This window comes from Pelobates fuscus, chromosome 1 (genome assembly GCF_036172605.1).
Source record: "Pelobates fuscus isolate aPelFus1 chromosome 1, aPelFus1.pri, whole genome shotgun sequence".
In the NCBI taxonomy this organism is placed as follows: Eukaryota; Metazoa; Chordata; class Amphibia; order Anura; family Pelobatidae; genus Pelobates; species Pelobates fuscus.
In genome coordinates, this window is record NC_086317.1 from 271671813 (window position 1) to 271698352 (window position 26540).

The window sequence follows — 26540 nt, forward strand, 5'->3', positions numbered from 1 at the left end:
CCACCAAGGATTTCTTTGGTTGGTTGTCACAAGTAGGTGATGGGTTGCGATGTCAGATAAAAGTATAAAAAAAAATAATAATAAGTTCTAAAAATATATGGCTAAAAGGCAGGTAGTGAGGTAGCCAAAATACTTTATTTTAACAACAGCATAAAAACCACAACGAGTTTCTCCCCTTAGGGCTTTCTTTTTACCACTTGAGAAAGCCCTAAAGGGAGAAACCTAAACAATCTTACATGTGGATGATCCGTGTCCAATGCTACGTATCTCCCACTCAAAGTTTGTATATGTGGTACTGGCACTAACTAGGCAGGCACAGCAGTAACCTAAACCTAATCGGTCTTATGTTATGATCAATAACACAAGCTCTAAAGACTTTGCAAGACCTTAGAAGAAACTTAAACATGAGCTCGCTACTGATATCCATGAGCCAACAGATTGCAATAATAATTATTATTATAATAATAATAAAAACGGTGTCTAAGGATCCATTCATTTTAATACCAAAATATCTGTTTTGTAAGGATGGGTATGTGCTCCAAATGGGTAAGTGGGCATGTGAGTTGAGACCCTGTTCCGGGTAGCCCATGCTGAAGAGATCTTGCATGGTGAAAATGCCCTATATTTGTTAAAGGAACACTAACACTAATTCTAGAATGTCAGCCTAACGATAACAAAAAGAAGATTTACTTAACTTTATTCCCCTGGTGCAACAGTCTCACTGGCTAAGATCCCATATGGAATTGGTAGGCTACTGCACATATGTGGAAAATATTTGTATTTAAATAAATTTACTAGGCACTCAGAGTGTATGTTTGTAATTTATTTACCCTTAAAAACCTGACACAAATCCTCAAGTCAGAATACAAGAAAGAAAAGCCTCTGCATTAAATTAAGCAAAATCAGAAATAAATGTTACATTCACACAATTTGCTTATTTGAAACTTTTAAATATTTTGCCATTTTTAAAAATATTTGGCTAGAGCAATGTATAGACAGAGTACAGACATATTTCTTCAATTGTAAGCTTATTTGAGAAGGGCCCTTTACACCTCTTGTGTCTGACAATTTTTTTCTATACGTCAGATATTCACATCTATATATTCCCACTGTATAAATGTAAAGAACGTTCTGAGATGAGTTTTGGTGCTATATAAGTGATACAAATAATATTCTAATGCTATACCGTGATACCATGGAATATTTGCAAAGCAGTATACTTTATCCAGTATCATTTTTCTATTTCTATTCAAAATACGAAATAAAAGACTTTTCTATGTTGCCTGTAGTTTTCAGTCATATAGAGACAGTCCATATCTTTAAACTTTGATCTTTCTTTGAGGTGTGCTTGTGATCCTAGGCTAATAATAGAAACATAGACATCAGATAAGGATAAGTAAGCTGCAGACACAAACCATTTGACTAAATTACTACTCAATTCTTCCAGATTTAAAGATACAATAGTGCTTCAACCCCCCTTAAGCTTACTTTAACTCTTTCAGCACCATAACATTAAACTCAGCTGACCATGCCAATTAAAAAAAAAAATACATTTCCTGAGGGCAATAACAGACCCATTTAGAATCTGTATCAGACACTGATTGTGGAAAAGTGCCAATATTAGCAAGTAGTGCCTATTTTCACATTGGAAAATGTTACCAATTGTGACTGAAAATTCCATGTTGATAGGATTTTTAAAGGGACACTATAGTCACCAAAACAATGAAGCCCCTGCAATCTCATACATTCGCAATGTTAGATGCACACACTCTGCTAAGCACACATACACAGATTCCCTCTTTCAGACACACATGCAACACACAAATATTTTGGGGGATAGAGGTTATAATGGGTTTGGGGAGAAAATTGGAGCTGCAGTGCATGTGTGCGGGTAGGGATTATAGTATATACATGCAAGGACTGTACATGGGGGAAAGGGGTTGTAGTGTGTGTTTGAGGGTGATAGGGACTGTTGTGTGTTTTGTGTGTGTTTCATTGGGAGACAGTGTGTGTTGATGGTAAAGAGGCTGTACCATAGAGACTATGGTGAGGGGAAAAAGGGGCTATGTGGAGGTGATAGTGACTATAGTTTGGAGGATAGTGGCTTTACTGGGGGTGTAAGGGCTGTAGTGGGGGGATTTGGATGAGGGGGCTGTATAAAACCAAAACAAAAAACAACCAAAAACCTATATATGAAAAAACCTAAGTAGAAAATTATTCCCCCCTTCCTGAGGCTTACCTTGGAACAGGGAGGGGAGAGATGCTAATTGTCTTCATCCCTGGTGGTAGTGGCCAAAAAACTGTTTATTGTTTATAGTATATAAGTTTAATGATCCACACTGTATGGCTAACAGCAGAGCTGCACTCCGTGCATTTATGGTCTGCTGTTTGGCGCTCTTTCTCTCGGGACGTGAGAAAGCTCAGTCTAAGTTGTGTGCAGTTAGTTAATCTTTTTAGTATATAGTTTGTTCCTTAAAGGAAAACCATAACCACCAAAACATCTTTAGCCTAATGAGCAGTTTTGATGCCCTGCATCTCATTGCTCAATTCTCTGCCATTTAGGAGTTAATTCACTTTGTTTTATGCAATGTAACATGCACAACCTTCCTAAACACTTCCTGTAAAGTGAGACACTCCTGTGTGTGATTAAAGTTCAATTTACAGAGCAGGACATAATGCATTCAAAAGTAAGTTAACATCTGAATGAAAATGAAACCTTTTTTTCATGCAAGTTGAGTCAGTCACAACAAGTGGAGGTGTGGCTATGTCTGCATAAACAGAAACAAACATGATTTAACTCCTAAATGGCAGAGAATTGAGCAGTGAGACTTCATAGGCATGAGCTATACACCTAAACTGCTTCATTAAGCTAAATTTGTTTTGGTGACTACAGTGTCCCCCAACTCCCAACCCTCGTCTGTTTTTGCTCCAATAACACAGCTATACATTGTGGAGTTTATTCACATAAATGCTTACATTTTTTAATTCTCGCACTCGTGAAACAACAATTAATTCAACGTTCAACAACCAATTCAGAATTTATTCTCCTCTTTTCCTAGTAATTTTTGTAACTGCATGCAGTGAGGAAAACAGGAATAACAGTGTAGACAAATATCAGTAAGCAAAAACTGAATGGTAAAATGTGCAAAATCATAATATTCAAGCACCCTTAAAGTAGTTATACCACTCACACTCCCTTGCAGAAATCTGATGTTCCCAGGTGACCCAGCTTCATGAACAACCACAGGTAAACCACCATAAAAACTAATTATTTTTTTTTTAAAGCACAAATACAATAAATGAAATCTAGCCTGTTAACTTTCTACAGCAGAAACAAGAGAACAACTCCCAGAACCCATGCGGTGTACCGTTTACATAAAGGTTATGGAAGTAATGGGACGAATTCAGAACTGCAAAAGAAAGGGAATATCAATGATTGGCAGAGTTGCATCATGATATGAGCAGATCTCATTGCAGAACTTGCAGTCTGGGTATTTGCAACAAATGAAAGAGGTTTAAATATTTACATATATATACTTTTACAATTATTTTTGGATTCATTTTAACACGTTATCTATTATGTACATTGAAAAAGAATGGGTCAAAACCATTTTGGTCATTTTAACAGTGTGCCTGTTTCTACAACTATTCTGTATTCAAGAGCAAACTGAAGAGAGTGAGAAAAAAAATCTGTTTTTGTCTTCGTTGCTTGGAGCAAAATATATTCTCATTCCCAGGATGAGTTCAAGTGAGCAAATTGAGACATGCTCTGAGGAGGAGTAAGTTATCCAATGGCTCCAAGCTGAAAACTTGCCCAGACAGAAAAGAAGGAAGCTTGGAAGAGAATCTCCCTCTTATGCCTGTCAGATATGGGTGTTGTAGTAAAAGGAATTCAAAATGATTAACAACAAAACAACTCTGGGAAGGAGCTCCAGCTTGCCTGTCATTCACCTCATGCAATCCTCAGTGATATTCTGCCTCCATTCATGTAAGAAGGAAGAAGTTAGGAAAGCATTTTGTCTTTTCATGAGGTGGAAAGTGATTTTCTCTGATATCTGGACATCCTCCGCCATGGATGAAGAGAGAAGATATTTTACTGAGGGATTTTGGTGCCACTAGTATTGTATAAGTCCTGAGGCATTCTAATAGTTATAAAAACAGCGTCGTCTGGTCCATTAGGGTAGGCAGGACACAGCACATCCTGTTTTTTGTTGCAAAAAATAAATAAAAATAAATCAAATCTGGTGTAATAAGAACTACCCTCTAAGAAAACTACACACTATACGTGCCTGATGAACCTGAAGCTGGCATTTGATAGCCTGGGATAGACCATGTATAAATCCCAGATAACCATGGCATCTGTACTTGTAATGGATATCTATGCACATTCATAATGAATATTAACAAAGGCCCACGTGTTGTGCTATTTATGTTACAAAAAATACAGAACTGTGCATTTTAGTGCTATAGTTCTATGGGTAACAGCAGGATTCACAATCTTGTTTATATGCTTCCTTGTAGATAAAGTTGTTTGTATAGTAAAATAATAAAAGGATCTAAAAGGAGAACTCCTTCCTGGAACACTGTCATTGACTGCACCTGACAACAATCTGTTACCTGAGACTGGAAACAGGGCGAAGTCCAACATGTCCCAAAACAAATACTATATGCATGTGTGTCTCTCAATTTATTTGATCTGTGTGTAGTGTTAAAGTGAGAACATAAATTCAGATCTTAGTATTTCGGCCTGTACAGTGTTTCCAAACACAGTGAAGGAGACGTAACAAAGTATAATATCCTGTATTACAAATGCATCAAAGTACAGAATGAGGAAATTACAAAGTAAGCCTTTTGGATTCTGTTGATGACCCCCCTCCTTTTACATCTTTAGGAATTAAGGCATGGGTAACAATATTAAGGTGCACCGGAAAATACCAGTTAAATAATTAAGAGACATGATGTGACATGGAGAAGTGGAGTAATTATTATAGAATTTGAACCCGATAGATCCAATTTGACAAATATATGTATGATATTATAGTCAGAGGAAGATGTTAGAAATCAATAAATTATGAATTTATAAAGGAGACCATAATAACAGGAGAAGCTGGATTGTGATGATAATTTAACTCATCAGTACAACCCATATACTGCTCTCTATCCACATGCTTAATGACTATATGGCATGATAACATAACAAAGTGCTTTGTTTATTGCTTATTAGTATTGATCGGATTCTGTAATAATATAAATTTGAATCATGTTTAAAAGTTTGAGAAGCATTTAGGGGGGTTGTACGTACTTGGTTTGGTGCGAAGATGCGGTGTAATCACATTTAATCACTGCTTTTTATTCATCCCCTTGGTATTTACTTTGACACATGCTGTTAATGAGGCATTAAATAGTTGTTACTATATAATGGTAAACTGGAAATATCATCTATGCATGTTAATAGTACACTAATGTGTCTAATTTGGTGTCTTTGATAGTTAATGAATAATTGAGTGTGTCTGCTAACTACAGAATTATTCATCTGAGACTCTTGCATACTTAACTTTCTTGCCAATGAAGCTTAAAGGAACACTATGGACCTGGGATTACAAACATGTACTTTAATATTATCCTACCTATATAGGCGTCTGCCCTCCCTCCTGAGTGTTTACAAGGTAGTTTTTACTTACCTTTACTCTGTTGCAGTGCTGCTTTCATCATGGCCTCCCTGCCTGGCTGAGATCATTAAGATTGATAATCTCTGCTAATCCAAATTATTATTATTATTTTATTATTCATATAGCGCCAACAAAATTCCATAGCGCTGTACAATGGGTGGACTAACAGACATGTAGTTGTAACCAGACAAATGGACGCGCAGGAACAGAGGGGTTGAGGGCCCTGCTCAATGAGCTTACATGCTAGAGGGAGTGGGGTAAAGTGATACAAAGGGTATAAGTAGGGGTAATGAAATAGGTTGCAAGAAACATATTCACTGGGAACTTAGTAGGTTACTTTTGACAGTTGCAGGAGAGGAGTCATGGGAAGGGGGTGGAGCGGGGCTGAAAACCTGCTAACAGTTTAAATGTGTAACGAGTATATACCCCTACACGCAGGATCCAGCCCTAACAGATGACAGTACAGAGGAGAGATACGTCTACCGGACCTTAGAGTGGCCGGACTCGACGTAATAGGATAAGACAGAGTCAGGAACGATCCGAGGTCAAGGGCACAAAGAGACAGCGTAAACGAAAACTAGCCGGGGACTGGTACACAGGAATCAGCAAGCCGGCAAACAGTACAGAATAGGATAAAGCGAAAACGAAGTCAGAATACAAAGCCAAGGTCAAATACGGAGAAACACAACTGAACACAACAAGCACTAAAGGGAACTGTAGCAGAAACCACGATAGGGCAAGGAACTAAGGGAAAAGGGTAAGTATAAGTAGCCTTCAGACTAATGTGATTGGCTCCTGTCACTACCACTCCCCCAACAGGTAAGTGTATGGGGTGATTGGCATGACAGGAGCCAATGGGAGCCTTTTTGCAATTTAGGCTCCCACTGTCTCTTTAAGAGCGCGCCCGAGATTCGCGGCGCGCTCTTAGCTGCAGGCGGGACACGTGACCGCTTCTCGTGGTCACTGCCCGCCTTCCTGTCAGAACAGTCGGACGAGCCGCGCGCGGCTCGTGCAGCCGCAGGACCGCGCGCGGCTTGAAGAGAGGACCGCGTCCGGCCCCCGGATAAGGTAAGTACCGCTACAGTACCCCCCCCTGAGGACACGCCCTCCGGGCGGGCAGGACCAGGCCTGGCAGGAAAACGCGAATGGAAAGAACGTACAAGGCGGGGAGCATGAACAGCGTCCGCAGAAATCCAACTGCGCTCCTCAGGCCCATAACCCTTCCAATGTACCAAGTACTGAAGCCGACCCCTAAGAAAACGAGAGTCAATAACAGCAGATACTTCGAACTCCTCATGACCCTCCACAGAGACAGGAGGGGGAGGGGGAGTATGCCGGGTATAGCGGTTGTGTACGTAAGGCTTCAACAAAGAGGTGTGAAATACATTGGGTATACGCAGATTCTTAGGCAGACCCAAGGCATAAGAAACGGGATTAACCTTATGTATAATGCGATAAGGACCAATGAAGCGGGGAGCCAATTTCATAGAAGGCACCCGGAGGCGAATATTCCGTGTGGAAAGCAAAACCCTGTCCCCCACAACATAGGAAGGAGCCGCTCTGCGATGCTTGTCAGCCTGAGCCTTCTGGCGGGCAGCAGAGTCCACCAAAGAACGCTGAACCTGCTCCCAAGTATTACGCAAACCAGCCAAATGCTCATCCAGAACTGGCATGCCCTGAGAGGAGAATGCAGCCGGAAGAACAACGGGATGCTGGCCATAGACAACGTAAAAAGGGCTTTTGCCGGAAGAATCATGAGTGGCATTATTCCGAGCAAATTCAGCCCAAGGAAGCAGGTCAGACCAATTGTCCTGATGGTGAGACACAAAGCAACGGAGGTACTGCTCTAGAGACTGGTTGGCACGTTCAGCAGCTCCATTAGACTGGGGATGGTAAGCGGAAGAAAATGAGAGGGAAATACCCATCTCCGAACAAAAGGCTTTCCAGAACCTGGAAATAAATTGGCTACCCCTATCGGATACAATAGATAAGGGAATACCATGTAATCGAAACACTTCTCTAGCGAAGATAAGAGCCAATTCCTTGGAAGTGGGCAACTTGCGAAGAGACACAAAGTGAGCCATTTTGGAAAACCGATCTACTATCATTAGGATGACTGTGTTACCATTCGAAGGGGGTAATTCCACAATAAAATCCATTGATAGATTAGACCAAGGTCTCTCGGGAACGGGCAACGGATGCAACAGCCCACAAGGAACTCTACGAGAGGTTTTCATACATGCACAAGTAGTACAAGCACTTATATAGTCAGTAACATCCTTACGTAAGGTATCCCACCAGAAATACCGAGAAACGGCTGACACTGTTTTGGAAATACCAGGATGTCCAGCAGTCTTAGTATCGTGATAAAGTGACAGAATATCCCGTCTCTCGGGAATGTCAACGAACAATTTATCATTAGGCCTCTCGCTGGGTGCCATGCCTTGTTTCGCTTGTATGGCCTGCAAGAGGGACGAGGAAATAGACAATATAGTAGTTGCTATTATCCTGTCTGGGGGAATGACAGGAGTGACATCAATCTCCTGTTTGTCAATAGTCTCGAATTGTCTGGACAGAGCGTCCGCTTTAGTGTTCCGGTCACCTGGCCTATAGGTGATTATATAATTAAAATGAGACAAGAACAGTGACCACCTAGCCTGCCTTGAAGACAATCTTTTAGCTTCGCTAAGGTAGGATAGGTTCTTATGATCTGTAAATATGAGAATAGGATCCTTAGTTCCTTCTAGCAAATGTCTCCATTCTTTGAGTGCTAAAATGATAGCAAGGAGTTCGCGATTACCCACATCATAATTCCTCTCTGCCTTGGACATTTGTTTAGAAAAGAAGCCACAAGGATGCAATGGCTTGTCAGGAGACTCTCTTTGGGATAAGACAGCACCTACCCCTATATCGGAAGCATCAACCTCAAGTATATATGGCAATGAGGGGACAGGATGCTGTAAAATAGGGGCAGAGGCGAACGTAGTCTTAAGAAAGTCAAAAGCCTGAAGTGCCTCAGTAGACCAGACACGTGTATTGCCATCCTTTTTAGTCATACGAGTTATAGGCGCTACTATAGACGAAAAACCTTTGATAAAACGTCTATAATAATTAGAGAACCCCAGAAAACGCTGGATGGCTTTCAGACCTTGCGGCAGAGGCCATTCTATGACTGCAGCGAGCTTCTGGGGATCCATCCGAAAACCCTCGGCGGAAATCAAATACCCTAAAAACTGGACCTCGGACTGGTCGAATAGACATTTTTCTAATTTGCAATAAAGACCATTAGCAAGAAGGGTCTTCAGAACTGTTGTAACATGTCTGTGATGAGCGTGAATGTCTGTAGAATATATTAAAATGTCATCCAAGTACACAATAACAAATGAGTGAATAAAATCCCTTAAGACATCATTAATAAATTCTTGGAACACTGCTGGGGCATTGCAAAGCCCAAATGGCATGACGGTATACTCATAATGACCTGACCGAGTGTTAAAGGCTGTCTTCCATTCGTGGTCCTTTTTAATACGTATCAAATTGTATGCTCCTCTAAGATCTAATTTGGTGAATACCGTAGCATGTTTGAGCCTGTCAAACAATTCTGTTATTAGAGGTATAGGGTAAGCATTTTTGATGGTGATCTTGTTAAGACCTCTATAGTCAATGCAAGGTCTTAAATCACCTTCTTTCTTTGATACAAAGAAGAACCCCGCTCCAGCCGGAGAAGAGGATCTTCTAATAAATCCCTTGTCTAATGACTCTTTAATGTACTCCTCCATGACACGGTTTTCTTGAACCGATAGGGGGTACACCCTGCCCTTAGGAGGTATAGTACCAGGCAACAAATCAATAGCACAATCGTAGGGTCTGTGAGGCGGTAATTTGTCAGCCTCTCTTTTATCAAAGACAGTCTTTAAAGTTAAATACTGAGAGGGTATAGTCGTAGATAAAGGAGGAACAGTAGGAACGTTAATAGAATTCACAGGCGTGACTTCAATAGTACATGACTCATGGCAGGCTTCACTCCATGATTTTATCTGCCCTGTCTCCCAGTCAAAAATGGGATTGTGGGCACGTAACCATGGATACCCTAACACCAACTGTGAAGAGGGAGAGGTGATGACCTGGAACCGAATGGTTTCATAGTGTAGAACCCCTGTGTACATGTGTAGCGGTGCAGTCTCGTGAGTAACAACAGGAGATATCAATGGTCTACCATCTATGGCCTCAACGGCCAAGGGTATCTCCTTCTCTCTGATGGGAATATTGTTTCTCTTTACAAAACCAGAGTCTATAAAGTTCTCGGCTGCCCCAGAATCAACCAGGGCGTCTATGTTTTCAACTATACAACTCTCTCCCATATGTAAAGAAACAGGGAGAAGCAGTCGGTTAGGAGGCAATGTAGGAGACTTAGAAATCACACCCAAGGCCAGTCCCCTATAAGGTCTTAGGTGCGAGAGTTTTCCGGGAGCAGAGGACACTCCTTTACCATATGGTCTCTCTTACCACAATATAGGCAGAGTCCCTCCCTTCTCCTATGTAATTTCTCAGTATCTGAGAGTTTGGCAACCCCTAATTGCATAGGTTCCTCTTCAGGTACTTTAACACTCTCCGGTATATTAACTCTGGGTTGAATAGGTGTAACAAAACGTCTATTCCTGTTCTTAGTATAGAGCCTGTCACGAATCCTATTATCTATATCGATGAGGTAGTCAATAAGGTCCTCTAAGGCAATAGGAAGCTCCTTAGCTGCTACCTCATCCAATATAGAGTCTGATAAACCTTCCATGAAGGCCGTAGTTAACCCATTATTGGTCCAATCGACCTGTGAGGCAAGGGTACGAAACTGTATAGCGTAATCAGCCACAGACCTAGAACCCTGTTTAACCCTCATTAATGCTCTAGCGGCATTCTTAGACCTTTTCATAGTATCAAAAGTTCTGCGAAAAGCTGTTAGGAAACTGTGAAAGTTATGCACCATAGGTCCATTAGCCTCCCAAATAGGGTTTGCCCATTCAAGTGCTTTGTCGGTAAGTTGGTGCATAAAGAACCCAACTTTAGACCTCTCTGTGGGAAATGAATGTGGATACATTTCAAAATGAAACTCTATTTGGTTAATGAACCCTCTGCATGTCTTAGAATCCCCTCCATACCTAGGAGGAGGCGTTAAATGTGCTGTAGCGTTAGGCATAGTCGATACTTCAGGAAGCAGGGGTGCAGGAGGGTTAGGTGCGGTTGCTGGAATGGTTCTAGCTAAGAGCGTCTGGAGAGCCTGAGCTATTTGATTCATACGGTGATCCTGCTCTACAAATCTAGCCTCATGGGTCGCCATCTGTTGAGCTAAATCTGCGGGGTCCATGTCCCTATCGTAATGTAACGAGTATATACCCCTACACGCAGGATCCAGCCCTAACAGATGACAGTACAGAGGAGAGATACGTCTACCGGACCTTAGAGTGGCCGGACTCGACGTAATAGGATAAGACAGAGTCAGGAACGATCCGAGGTCAAGGGCACAAAGAGACAGCGTAAACGAAAACTAGCCGGGGACTGGTACACAGGAATCAGCAAGCCGGCAAACAGTACAGAATAGGATAAAGCGAAAACGAAGTCAGAATACAAAGCCAAGGTCAAATACGGAGAAACACAACTGAACACAACAAGCACTAAAGGGAACTGTAGCAGAAACCACGATAGGGCAAGGAACTAAGGGAAAAGGGTAAGTATAAGTAGCCTTCAGACTAATGTGATTGGCTCCTGTCACTACCACTCCCCCAACAGGTAAGTGTATGGGGTGATTGGCATGACAGGAGCCAATGGGAGCCTTTTTGCAATTTAGGCTCCCACTGTCTCTTTAAGAGCGCGCCCGAGATTCGCGGCGCGCTCTTAGCTGCAGGCGGGACACGTGACCGCTTCTCGTGGTCACTGCCCGCCTTCCTGTCAGAACAGTCGGACGAGCCGCGCGCGGCTCGTGCAGCCGCAGGACCGCGCGCGGCTTGAAGAGAGGACCGCGTCCGGCCCCCGGATAAGGTAAGTACCGCTACAAAATGATATGCTTTCTTGAAGAAGTGTTTTTTCAAATATTTTTTGACGGAGTGGAGACTAGGGGAGAGTCTAACGGAGAAGGGAAGGGGGTTCCACAAAAAAGGTGCAGCCCTGGAGAAGTCTTACCCATAGGGAAAGACAACTGCTAGCAGGTCTGTATTTACCACAAAGCATTTGCCTAGGGCGGCACTTTCAAGGGGGCGGCAAAAAACACAGCCCAAGCACCCAGGTAAATGCCTTGAATGCCTTGTGTCCTGGGGGGCCCAAGAGCTGGCCAGGCAGCTGGCCACATTAGTGCCCCCCCTTGCCGTCCGGTGAGGAAGCGCTGTCCTCCGCTCTTCTTGCTCCATCACCTACCGTTCTGTGATGCCAGGAGCTAGAATATGATGTCACTCCGGACAGAGTGTGTCAAATCAGTGAAGATGTGTGAGTGTGTGTCTGTCAGTATATTTGTATCTGAGAGTGTGTCTGGCAGAGAAAGTGTGTGTTGGTTGAACAGTGTGTGTGCCAATGACTGTAGGTGTGTACCAATGACTGTGTATTTGTCAATGAGTGTCGGTGCATGTATCAATGAAGGTGTGTGTCTGTCAGTCAAAAAAGTGGCCCTGAAACAAATTGGTGGGGCAAATTTAGATTAGGGGGGTGCCCGAATTTAGTCATGCCTAGGGCAGCACAATTTCAAAATACACCACTGACTGCTAGAGGTGTGTTTAACCCTGCAATCATAACATTGCTGCATTTACTATATGGCAATGGGTTTAAACTCAATAGCCACTGCACCCAGACAACTTCATTGAGATGTCCTTTTAATATTAACCTTTTCAGTATCAGGAATACAGGTGACACATTACACAATGTACAATTTTTATCAGGGCCTTTTAACGGGGGCTATTTTTGCAGCTCCATTCAGATTGCAAGAAATAAGGTCTACCAGTTGTGTAAGGTTTGGAGGTTTAAGATTAAATTGTCAGGGGTTGAGAAAGATATATGATACAGATAGATAGAGTGGGTAATATTTTTCCAGCTATACTCAGCATTCTACATGTGGCCAAGGAGGATATACTTGATTGCTACCCATAAACACAAAGCAAAATGTAAAGGAATAACTTTATTTTTACCTCCTCAAGATTGTAAGCTTGTTGGAGCAGGAGCCTCAGCCTGTTGTTTGTAATAGTTTGTGTCATTTGATAGAATCCCCCCTTTATAATTTTGTAAAGTGCTGCGGAATAAGTTGGCGCTATGTAAATGCCAATATTAATTATACATTTTTGGTTTTTACCTTACCTTTCCCTATATTCCAATGCCTTAAAAAAGCACTGAGCACAATTAAGGGAGATTTACTAAGCTGTGAACATACCTCCAATTACTAAAATAAGTAGACAATATCTAAATTTGATCAGAAATTGCAATGTGTGTATTAAGTGAAGGCCATTGAAATCACGTTCGGAGATTAGTCATAGCAAATCTGTATCTACTAAAAAAAAAAAGAAAAAAAGCCCATTAATTGCCCATATTCAATGTACAGAAATGGCATATATCGAACACCATATTGCCTCTGAAGGGACTCCAGCATTTTGAGGCACATCCTGCTACTGTTTATTTTCTTGTGTTCATGTGAATTTCATGGGAAAAAAGCAAAACAAAATAGATTACAGACATGAACTTCTGCCAGTCCTGGATTCGGCAGGACAGTCCAGGATTGGTTCTGTTCCATCCAAACCTGTTACACATTAATATGAAAATAAGTGTATAAAACCTAGGACCGGCCTTAGGGGTGTGGGATTGCACTGCTTGAGATACTGGCTGGCCTGGGCCTTAGGTCAACTAGCATGCAGGACACCCACGTTCTTCCTCCCCAGCTGCCTTTACTTCCTATAGCATTGGAGAACTGTCAATGCAGCATTTCATCCACCCCTTGAACCTTCATCCCTGCATGAATGTCATCAGTACAGTGAAAAGGAAGTGGGCAGAAAGTCACTGATCTACGCAACCTGGGCAGCATAATAGAGTCCCAGGGGGAGGGCGGACCGGGCCTCTCTCACTTGGATCCTTCTGCAGTCAAGAAGTTTACTCCCGTGCATCATGGTATGGTTCCTGATAAGAAGAGCAGACCTGAGGCAGTACAATCTGGAGCAATAAACATCCTACCTCCCTATATGGGGAAACACGTTTTCCACCATTGAGTCCTGTTGACAAGTTTTTGCTTTTTTAGGACCCTTACTATTTTATCTCATTATCTCATCTCATTCCACTAAAAAAGGTACCCTGCTATTAGGCAGAAACCAATGTAAGGAGATAGGGGAAGGAGTAGATAATCTGAATCTCTACTGAAAAAGAGGAACCTCCTAGACATTAGCTAGTTAAAGGTTAATTGAAGGCAAAACAGAAAGGAGATTCTCCAAATGATTATTATAATCACTGCTCCAATCCCACTATAAACACCGTACCCCATAGAGAATAAATCCACATCTGTCCCTATTACCTCGGCACCTCACAAAGCTAGTGCCTACCTGAACCAAAGACCCTATGTAAGTAACTCAAAAGAAAAAGTGCTACCTAATAAGTGCAAAAGTGCATGTTAAAATAAATAGATCAAGCCCGACGCGCGTTTCAGCATATTACAATGCCATCGTCAGTGGCAAAGTGCCCCTGACAACGGCGTTGTAATATGCTGAAACGCGCGCTGGACTCTGTAACAGAACCGCTGGCACCCCGACCAGTTACCTTCTGCTGACGGATGCTCCTAGTGCTTTTTGAGGACTCCAAGCACTCCAACTGACACCATAACCACTGCAGACCCCACAAACCGCCGCAGCTTGGTTGGGGTCTCGCCGTCTCCACCCACTCTGGACCCAAGACCAGGGTCCAGCTTCCAGTAGGTCTACCTCTCCGAATTCCAGAGAGCAGGAACAGGAACATGCTCTTAGCAGAGCTTAGTGATTATACCCTGGGGAGTAAAGAGATTATAGCAATCCCTAGAGTGTAGTTCTCCAATCCCCCAAACATGAACCGAAACTTCATGAAGGTACAAGATGATCTCTTTAATCAGCACCAAAGGGCTTTCTTTTATGCAAGTTTTACACACAAAGTACCACCCACATGGTTTTGTAGAACAGCCAATCAAACACGTACAATACAGTTAAACACTCCCATTCATTCCAGCAAAATCCTCCCTTATGCCTGTGATATAATTACTGAACACAATGGGTTAACATCATTATCACAGGCAGGAAAATACACAGTTTCATACAATATTCATAACTCACAAAATATACATACAATCTCCATAAAGTTACAGATTATTAATAAGCATACTTCAAATACAAATATACCCCAAAATCTGACAATTCCCTCCAGTGGTTAAAGAGTTAGCTGGAAGTCCTTTATGACCGACCGCAAGCATGCTTTCCTGCCCAAAACAGTTCCAGAGAATCAGGCTGTGCGGCCGGTCTATTTCTCATGTTAAAGTCAGTTCAAACAGACGAACGACAACCATTCGAATTGTCGAATGGTGTTTGAATTTTGAAACGGTATTTGATTTGTCAAATGCATTAGTTCCAGGGAAGGTAAAACTTCAGCGGTGTTCGTGCCGGTTTGTAGCCGATTTTAGTTCCATGAATTTGACGGCACACACTGCTGACCTCGTTCGACTAAATAAATATGGCCGCTACCACGTGTTCGACTGTACGAACAGCGGCCACCCAGCGGTCGGCAATTAACCTGCAGTAACCCCCCAGCCTGGGAGGTAAATTAGCCGCACACTTCCACTTCTGTGTGGTCCGCCTGTACAGTAATTGGTTCGGTAAGCCCCAATTCCCGAACCAAATAGGAAATTAAACAAAAAGTAATGAGGAGAGCTCCTCGTAAAAACGGGGTACTTCTCCTCAAGACCACTACCCCCAAATTAAGTATCAAATAGATTCAGCTTAAAAAACTAATAGACTTTATTGAAACAGAAATAGTATTAACATCCCCCCGACATACACAAAAAACACACACTATCACCCTAAACGATAGGGATTAAAACATGAAAACTAGAGACTGCAAATCTAGCTGGCAAAACATTATAAGGCATAGTCCTTGTGTAAAAATAAAACAGTGTATCAAAATTGCAACTATTCTATATATTTATATGAAACATCTAGACACAGTTGCAAGTACTGAGGAAACTGTTGCAATAGTGCCCCAAGGAAATCCAGCCTAGTAGTAATTAATTGTAGCCAAAAAACAGCAGCTTGCCTTGCCCTAATAAATCAAATAGGGAAAATCAGAACCTAAGTATCCTCTATTTAATCAGAGAATCCCTATAATAAAATTTAAATGTGCAGATATAGGTATAAGCTTCCAACAGTAATAAACTGTTGTAGAATGTCTAATTCATAAAGCAGAGATTAAATCGAAAGGACAGGGAGATGAAAATAGAGGAAACAAAAAAAGTTTAGGAAAACTTAGTCTAGGTAGAGTCCAGAGTAAAAAAGGGAACTCTACCACCACACAAGCCCGTATATCACTGATCCCTGTAGTATAAAGAGAGATCACCAAATTGGGGATCTCTAGATTAGGGACATCCAGCAGGCTGTCAATTCAGTCAATAGAAAAAATAAAGTAAAGTAATCAAATCATTACTGAATAGTATGTCAGAATCGCCCAACGCGCGTTTTGGCCGTCTTCACTTTACTCGCCAAGTTAAAGTTTAAAGTTTTTGCGCATGCGCCAGTAATCCGGCGCAGACATGCGCACTCCCTTTGTGTGTTTTAATTATACATTCCTCGTTTCGTCCGGCTGTGACTAGGAGGATCCGTTTGACGGACCCGATCGAATCCCTCCCCCTGTGGACAGGTAGGAGGAACTTGCGGTATTTAAAGAGTGAGGGGAGAGAGGTGTATCTCCATTACTTGCCCTTGAGAAAGGCGGTTAGACCGCCGAAACGCGCGTTTTTTTCTATTCTTTATTTTCATTGACAGAGGTTAAATATACAGACCAAGTGCGAAAGTGAACACATTGCAGATCGCTACATACATAGTATATACCAAATGTTTAACATATATTAAGTTCATCCTCACACACTGATCGATACCCTAGTGCACCTAGCTAATGCTCCTTACCAGGGGCACTGCTCCCTTCTGTACTGTATACTAGATCGGGTTACCTCTTGTCAATCTTGTTTTTTTGTTTTTATCTAAGAGAATATCAACATCTCGTATAAACTGATCAACTTAAAAACATAAAGTAAACATCGTAGGTGTGGTTCCCATTGGCTGATATGCCCCTATTAGACTTGCTTTGGTCTGTGTCATACAAGAACTGCCATCGAGAATTGGGGATTCCGCATCTCTTTTCTAACCCTGGGGCCACTTTTGCCCTATATATTACCATTTATGGGTTATAATGAGTGATGTCTATGTTTCTTTGAGACAGCGGTTTCCCTGGGGGGTGATTCCACTCTGCCTATAGTTTGCCATGCCTATTTCTTTTACCAGTTCCCAATGGCTCCTCACCCTGAGGCCTCAGGGGGATTCACACTGTTCAACGTGAAAAAAGGACAGAAAGGAAGATAGAAAAGAAAGACAGAAGGGAAAAAAATATAGTGGTGATGGTGTGGGGGGATGATGTGGGTTTCATCGCTCAGTTGTTCCATACTGCGGGAAAAGGGTCACCGGATCTCATTAGCTCAGGTGGCTATCCTCCCATAATGCCCATATTTTCTGCAATGTTTTTTGAGTTCCCCTGACTCTAGCTGTAAGGTCATCCATCAGGTGTACCTCTCTTATTCTAGTAATGACCCCTGCTACAGACAGAGCACTTGGTTTAAGCCAATCTGAGGCCACTGCTCTCCTAGCTGCGAGGGTTATTTTATGTATGAGTTTTTGTTCGTGTTTAGTCCATCCGTCAGTGGTTCTACTCAGTAGGTATAGCCACGGGTTCAGAGGAGGGGCCCTGGCCAGTACTTGAGCTATCAAGTCCCTAATCTGTTTCCAAAAAAGCGCTATCTGTGGGCATTCCCACCACATGTGGAGATACGTTCCCTCTCCAGGGTCTGTTTCATGTGGTATAGCCTGACAGGAGTTGTGTACCAACGGAGCATCATTTTAACAGCTTGCTCCTGCAATGTTACACACACGGAATATGTGTGATTGGCCTCCCATATCTCCTGCCACTCTAGTCCCTCCAGTTCCTCCCCTAGGTCCCTCTCCCACTGCTCCGTGTAGGTTAGACCCCCCCATTCTTTAGTTTCCGAGCAGAGGTGAGCGTATAGTGTCGTTATCAAGCCTGTGTGCATAGTTTCCTGTAAGCACATGCATTCGTAAAACGTTAGGGTTTTTTGGGCAGCCATCCGAACATGTGTAAGTTTTACAAAATCCTTTATTTGAAGGTATCTGAAAAAATCTGCTGGTGTGAGATGACCCCTTTGCTGTAGGGTATCAAACGACACTACATCTGTTCCTTGCACTATCTGGCATATGCGTGTGAGCCCTATCCTTTCTAGATTTCTGAAGTTTCTAGCTGTCATCCCAGGGGGAAATGCTCTATTGCGGAGCTATGGCATCAGGGGGGATGGGGATAAGAAATTCTAAATTGCAATAAAGAAAGTGTAAACATTAGATCTCCCATTATAGGAAGTGTCTAGAAAGTCTGTGAACATTACTTGCAGTGAGACTGCAGGGGCATAAGCTATACACAAAACTGCTTAATTAAACTCAAATTATTTTAGTGGTTATTGTGTCCCTAAATTCACCTTTGGCAGCTGCCTTAGATAAATTGAAAAACAAAAATAATCTGAATATTTCTAATACAGCTATTTTGGTCTATGTTTTGAAGTTCCCTTACAATTCTCACTTTAGTGAATAACCCTGCTGAAGTGTGATGGGGAGATGTATTTAGGGGAGAGAAAATTTGGAAGAGATACGTAAGGAGATTTAGGGAGAAATACGTGGGCCTGAAGAGAGATAATTGAGGGAGCATGAGAGAGATAACTGTGGGACTAAGCAGAGATAACTGTGAGATAGGAAGATCAGGGTGCAGGGAGACACATAAGCTAGTTTATAAAAATGTATGTGATATACAATTACAAATGTATGTTACTAGCAATAAATTTAAGCATTTCATTATCATTTTCTTTTTTGAATTTTTAGGTTAAAAAGCAAATTCTTGATGAAGAGATCCATTGTTCTCCTGAAGCATCAGTTCTTTTGGCATCATATGCAGTCCAAGCAAAGGTTAGAGAAGCATTTTTATCCCCTAAGTCAGTGGTCCCCAACCTTTTTTCCCTTGAATACCTCTTGGCAGCCTATTTCTATAAATTGTACCCCTCGTATTAGCAAAATGTTTCTAATTATTATAGTTGCTGTTTTTTCAAATGTATATGTTTCTCTCTACCTTCCTCTACCCCAAGCTTTTCCTGCTCTTCCTCTGTCCCAGGCTCCCCTCACCTAGGCTCCCCCTGCTTCCCTTCTGCTCCAAGTAAGTATATGTAATATACATATTACACATACATATACTTACACACATACGCACAAACACACTGACAATCATGCAGATACACAGATACAAACACTAACACACATGCGAATGCACAGATACACAAACACACAGATACACACACTGACACACATGCAGATACATCAATACAAACACTGATACATGCGAGTGCACAGACAAACAGATACAAACACTGACATTCATACAGATACAGACACACATAAAATCACAAAGACACAGATACAAACACTGAAACATATGCAGATGCACAGACATACAGATACACACACTGACACACATACAGGTAGACAGATACAAATCACTGACACACAGATACACACACTGACACATACAGATACACATACAGTTGTATAAGTAAACAGATACAAACACTGACACACATGCAGATACACACACACACAGATGCAAACACTGACACACACACACACAATGATACAAACACTGATACACATACAGATACACACACTGACACACATACAGATTTACAGACACAAATACAAACATTGTCACACATGCAGATACACAGACACACAAATACAGAGATATACATACAGACACACATGCAAATGCACAGATACAATCACTGCCTCAATGCAGATACACATACTGATACAAACATTGACACACATACAGATGTACAGACACACAGATACAAACATACACACTCTCCCAGTCTTCCCCTCCCTCGCGACTTCCTGTTTCTGCCTTTCTGTTTAGAAGTGGCCCAGTCGCACTATTAAAGTGTGCAGCACACAACCGGGCCCCTCATTTATATGTCTGTCGGGTGGCCCTTAGTGCATGGTCCACCTGATGAACCCGTGGTTCACAGTCTCTGTGGTGGGTCTGCACCGGTCGGCAGAAACATTATTACCAATTTCTTTTTGCATATCCCCCGGGGGACTGGATTGTACCCTTAGGAGTACACGTACCATGGGTTGGGAACCCAAGGCACACAAAAAGCACACAAAAGGTAATAATTCTAGAGTAGCAACCTTCAAAGTACCAGCTTTTTGATCTTCTTGTCAAAGAGTGGCATCTTGGCATCTAGTATACTACCAAATTGTATGTTGGTAGTATGCAAACTCAAACAAATTGGGAATGTCACACTAAAAGAAGGGAATTGCTGTATTCAAAAATACCTTAGGACTAAGGCCAAAGCAACATTTGATAGTGGATTCTTAAAGCCATAGCCATGGCTCCCTCCTTTACACTTCAATGTGCTACATTGAAAAGTACATTCCAGAGTCAAAAAAATAAATAAATATTGCTAGAACATGCACATATTTATTGATGCATTTTTTTTCATTGGGAGTATGTCTATAAACAGCTTAAAGGATCACTATAGGGTCAGGAACACAAACATGTATTCCTGACCCTATAGTGCTAAACCCACCATTTAGGTGGCTTGCCACCTGGCTCCACCCCCTTTGTGACATCATCAAAATGGCAGATTTTTAGCAAATCCAATGCTTTCCCATAGGGAAAATCGGCACGGGGCGGGCCAAATGCCGTTTTGGCCAATCAGGACATCCTCATAGAGATGCATTGCATAAATGCATCTCTATGAGGAAAATTCAGCGTCTCCATGCAGTACGTGGGGATGCTGAATGGCAGGACTGCTTACTGTGCAGCCCTAAGACAGGAAGCCCCTCCAGTGGCCATCTAAGGAGTGGCAACTTGGAGGTGTCCGTAGAGGCAATGTAAACACTGCCTTTTCACTGAAAAGGCAGTGTTTACATGAAAATGCCTGAAGGGAGCTATTATACTCACCAGAACAACTACATTACGCCAGTGGTGTATCCTGGTTTTGTGCTGCCCTAGGCAGGACAAAACTCAGACGGCCCCCTCCCCCCCACCCAACCCTTCCCCCCGCCCCGCCTTCTAAATACACACACACACATTCACTGACAGATACGCATACATTAGCTAACAGACACACACACACTCACTAACAGACACATTCACACTCACTAACAGACATACACACACACACTAACAGACACACTCACACTCACTGACATACATACACACACTCACACACTAACAGACACACTCACACTCACTAACAGACATACACACACTCACACACTAACAGACACACTCACTGACATACATACATACACACACTCACACTAACAGACACACTCACTAACAGACAGACATACACACACTAACAGACTGACACACACACACACACACACACTAACAGACACACTCACACTAACAGACATACACACTCACACTCTAACAGACTGACACACACACTCACACTCACTAACAGACATACACACACACTCACACTCACTAACAGACACACTCACACTCACTAACAGACATACACACACTCACTAACAGACATACACACACTCACACACTAACAGACACACTCACAATCACTGACATACATACACACACTCACACACTAACACACACTCACTAACAGACTGACACACACACACACACACACACTAGCAGACACACTCACTAACAGACAGACATACACACACTAACAGGCTGACACACACTAACAGACACACTCACTAACAGACAGACATACACACTCACATTAACATATATATAAATATTTTTTAATTTACCCCCCCCAGCCTCCTTACCTTTGGAAATGCTGGGGGGTTTTCTATCTCCCTGGGGTCTAGTGGGGCTGCCGGTTGGGCTGCTGGGCTGTCTGCTGTCTATGAAGTCATATTCCGGCTCCCAGCCTCACTCTACGGCGCGCGAGGGAGCTGAGCAGACAGCTCAGAGGAAGTGCTCCCTCGCCAGCCGCCCAGCAGCGCCGCCCGCCCGTCATGTCAGTTAGCCGCAAGGCTAACAAGACATTTGCCTTGGGCATTTGGGGGCGGCGTTTTTTGCCGCCCCCCCGGAAAATGCCGCCCAAGGCAAATGCCTTGTTTGCCTTGCGGCTAAAACGTCCCTGCATTACGCTGTAGTTGTTCTGGTGACTATAGTGTCCCTTTAAAAAAAAGCTGCAGATCTGTAAGCCCTTCCTCCCTCCCCCCTCCCCCCAATACAAACATTTAGTCTGTACCAGGAGAGTGACAAATCAGAGGCTTCTTATTGAGCAGCAGGCTTGCTCATCCATTTGTTAGTGTGTGCACACAACTTTCCAATTTAAAGGCAGTTAAGTTCTGCCTTTTAAGATTAAGTTACCATCTTAATCTCTCCCCCAGTGCAAAGCTAATATGTTTTTTTGTTTTTATTTTGCTTCAGTGTTACAGTTTATTCCCTGAACTGTGTCACTATCTCACACCTCTCCCAGTGTCAGAGACTCAATGGTGGTCATTTGTAGTAAATATCTGTGTTACCCACATTTCTTTTATATACCTCTTTAACATGTTATCAGATCAGTGAATTAAAATAGAAACAAAAATCTACCAAATTCAGAATAATTCATTTTCATATATTTTTCCTTGAATAAATAATAATGGGAAATTACCTTTAGGATAATGTACCTTAAAACAAAATTATATAATATACAATATTTAAAATGGAACAGATATACTCCATGATTTTTGTTTATTAATCCCTGTATGTAACAAATAGACATTTATTTATCAAGTGTGAAAATAATATTAAATGTCTAAATCAACATCTCTTTATCTTGCAACTGGGTACCTCCATTTTAGCTCTCCAATCATTGTTACAAATTCCTTCCTTTGCACCTGGCAGTCAGCATAGAGAGCACATACAGAGAGGAGGAGAAATTAAAGGGACGCTATAGTCACCAGAACAACTACAGCTTATTGAATTTGTTCTGGTGAGTAGAATCATTACCTTCAGGCTTTTTGCTGTAAACACTGTCTTGTCAGAGAAAATGCAGTGTTTACATTACAGCCAAGTGATAACTTCACTGGCCACTCCTCAGATGGCTGTTAGAGATCCTTCCTGGGTCATGGCTGCCTAAAATGCATCCAAACATTCAGTGTCTCCTCCCTCTGCATGTAGACACTGAACTTTCCTCATAGAGATTCATTGATTCAATTCATCTCTATGAGGAGATGCTGATTGGCCAGGGCTGTGTTTGAATCGTGCTGGCTCTGTCCCTGATCTGCCTCCTTGTCAGTCTCAGCCAATCCTATGGAGAAGCACTGTGATTGGATCAGGCTACCACTTCTGATTATGTCAGCAGGCAGTGGGCAGGTCTAAAGGAAACCGGGACAAAGCATGCAGCTGCAGACTTGAAAACAAGTAAGATTTCTATATGTAGGGAGGCATGAGGGGCTCAGGGTGGCTAGATGGTGGTTTTAACCCTATAGGGTCAGGAATACACATTTGTGTTACTGACCCTATAGTGCTCCTTTAACCCCTTAAGGACCAAACTTCTGGAATAAAAGGGAATCATGACATGTCACACATGTCATGTGTCCTTAAGGGGTTAAACTCTTTTCCATTTCTCTTTTTCATTTAGTACTGTTTGCCCTGGCTTTGCCTTGTCTGGAATGGATAATGATGTAATGATGTGATATGCTTAATCTTTAATTTAAATGTAAAAGAAAATGGAACATTTAAAAAAGGTAGCACGAGTTATGTTATTTTCAATGTTTTATTCAGTGATATAATTCCCTTAAAAGGACAATTGCCATTTAACACACATTACACTATTTGATCAGCTTTAATTAGCACTACAGAATTTGCTGGCACTATATAAATAATAAAATAATAATAATTTATAGTGTATTCCTATTTGTTTTGCAGTATGGTGACTACAACCCTAATATTCACAAGCCTGGTTTTCTGTCTCAAGATGAACTTTTACCAAAACGAGTGAGTGTCAAACTTAGCTCATCCTCTCGACTTTATTCCTAGCTTGCTGGCTTCCACATTACCTGTCCAACGCGACATTTAAACTTTATATTTATTTTCAATGATTTATTTTACATTTTCTTTCTTTCTTTTTTTTTAGTTTTTTTGCTCACCTTGTAAATTTTAAACCCTTGGTAGCTTCTATCCTTTGACATGTTTAACTTCATGTTAAATTTCTCTGTTGAGTTTGCAAAAACTGAAAAAGTATGGATCCTTCTTACCTTTCTGAGTTTCCCTCTACCCATTGCGTTGTTTCTTGTATCGTTTATAGTGATATGTTCCCATCTTTCTTTGCTTTAACAACTTAATTACTAAGTACAATTAATATGCTTTTCCTGCTTGAGAAAAAAAATGTATCCCTTTTGTCATACATTTAAGCACTGAAACATATGATTTTAAAAACCACACAATATTACATTTTCTGGGGTGGGGTGGGGGGGGGGGAGGGTGGGGGTTGTCCCCCAATTCTTAATTCTCACAGTTCCTGTACCAATAACAGCATGTTCCATATAAATCTGTTGACTATCCCTCTCACCCGCTTGGTCTTGCTCCCTTTTTTCTATCATTCTCCCTCCAACACACTTTTTTTTCTTGATATGATCTGCATGCATTATAAACTTAGTAATCCATTGTCCTAAAAACACATCTCATATCTGGTTTTAATGTCTTTGAAAACACATGAAAAAAAATGCAAATTTACGAAAACTACTACCGCTTAAGTATTAATCACTCAGTTTTTCAAAAGGACTCTTAAAAATTATAGATAAGCAATATGCATATTATAGTCCTGGCATGGTTGCTTGTTTATATGTTATCACATCAATAAACAAAGTATTTAAAAAACTAAAGATCAAAAAAGAGAGAATGCAGTACAACTACTACAGTTTGAGTATTAAAGGGACACTCCAGACTCCTAAAGACCCTTTAGCTTACTGAAAAGCTTTATGTGTGAAGAGAATGTTCTATTTTTTTCATATTGGAAAAATTGCAGATTTCAATAGAAATTGACCCTTTGATACATTATACTGGTAACACAACCCTGGTTTAAGCAGAAAACAAGTCATATTACTAGCTGATTTAGTTAGCTTTGTTGCACTGAACTCAACAGGCAACAATTGCCTAGAACAGCTGCCTTGCAAAGGCTTCTCATTGAGCTGCATTGTCTGTGATTGGACAGCCACAGAAACTCTGGGTGGAGTAGAAGAGGAGGGCTTGCAGACAAGAGTTCTGCAGTTTTTGTAAGCTGTATTTAGATGTAACTCCAATGAAAAAATGCACAATGAAATGCATGCAAGTTTTCATTTGAGGTATATCTACTAAAACAGTTATTGTTGTAAAAATGTTGTATTTGGACAGTGGAGTGTCCCTTTAATCACTGAGCTATCCAAAAAGTATAGATACACGATATGCATATTTCAGTCCTAGGAATGGGGGAAAACTAATTTCTCTAAATGTAACTCCAAGAAATAGTACAATATTATGTCTGAAAGTTTAGAAAATTTAATAAGTAAAAGGGCATCAACTATTGTTCAATGATGTAACCTGTATGGCAGCGGTAAGGATTTTTGGCAAATGATGAAAGTAAGCCTTAAAACACAAAACACACCCGGTGTTGCTTTATTCTGATGACAGATCAATAGATATTGCATGCACAATTAATTACTTATCTGTGGACATCTAGCTGAAAGATTCGATGCCTGGTCTATACTAATTAAAGGGAAACTCCAGTGCCAGAAAAACGATCCGTTTTTCTGGCACTGGAGGGTCCCTCTCCCTCCCACCCACCAATCCCCGGTTACTGAAGGGGTGAAAACCCCTTCAGTCACTTACCTGGGACAGCGGCGATGTCCCTCGCCGCTGTCTCCGCCTCCGCGACGCTCCTCCTAGTGATTACGTCGGCCGGTGGGCGAGACTAATCTCGCTCACCGGCCGAGGAGACCTAATGCGCATGCGCGGAAATGCCGCGCATGCGCATTACGTCTCCCCATAGGAAAGCATTGAAAAATCATTTCAATGCTTTCCTATGGGGAATAGAGCGACGCTGGAGGTCCTCACACAGCGTGAGGACGTCCAGCGACGCTCTAGCACAGGAAACCTGTGCTAGAAACAAGGAAGTGACCTCTAGTGGCTGTCTAATAGACAGCCACTAGAGGTGGAGTTAACCCTGCAATGTAAATATTGCAGTTTATGAAAAACTGCAATAATTACACTTGCAGGGTTAGGAGTAGTGGGAGTTGGCACCCAGACCACTCCAATGAGCAGAAGTGGTCTGGGTGCCTGGAGTGTCCCTTTAAACAAATAATTAATTGCATGTGCTTTAATTGTGTTTTGGTGTTTTACATGTACAAATTTACTTTCCCATTTCAGGTACTCCAGCAGTATCAGATGACATCAGAGATGTGGCAGGATAAAATTACAGCATGGTATGCTGAGCACAGAGGAATTGCAAGGTATTTAAAATATAAAAAATATGGTTGCCGGTTTAAATTCTTTTTGTAGCTTTTT

The 26540-nt window shown here is 41.7% G+C and overlaps 1 protein-coding gene across 2 annotated transcripts in view; it reads left to right on the plus strand.

Annotated features, from left to right (window-relative positions):
- LOC134612852 (merlin-like) overlaps positions 1–26540 on the plus strand; it is a 71389-nt gene that overhangs the window by 21761 nt on the left and 23088 nt on the right. For both annotated transcript variants that reach the window (XM_063457305.1, XM_063457313.1), the window contains exons 5-7: positions 18848–18931; positions 23928–23996; positions 26403–26485. In XM_063457305.1, coding sequence (XP_063313375.1) covers positions 18848–18931; positions 23928–23996; positions 26403–26485 — 236 coding nt within the window. The remainder of the gene's footprint in view (positions 1–18847; positions 18932–23927; positions 23997–26402; positions 26486–26540) is intronic.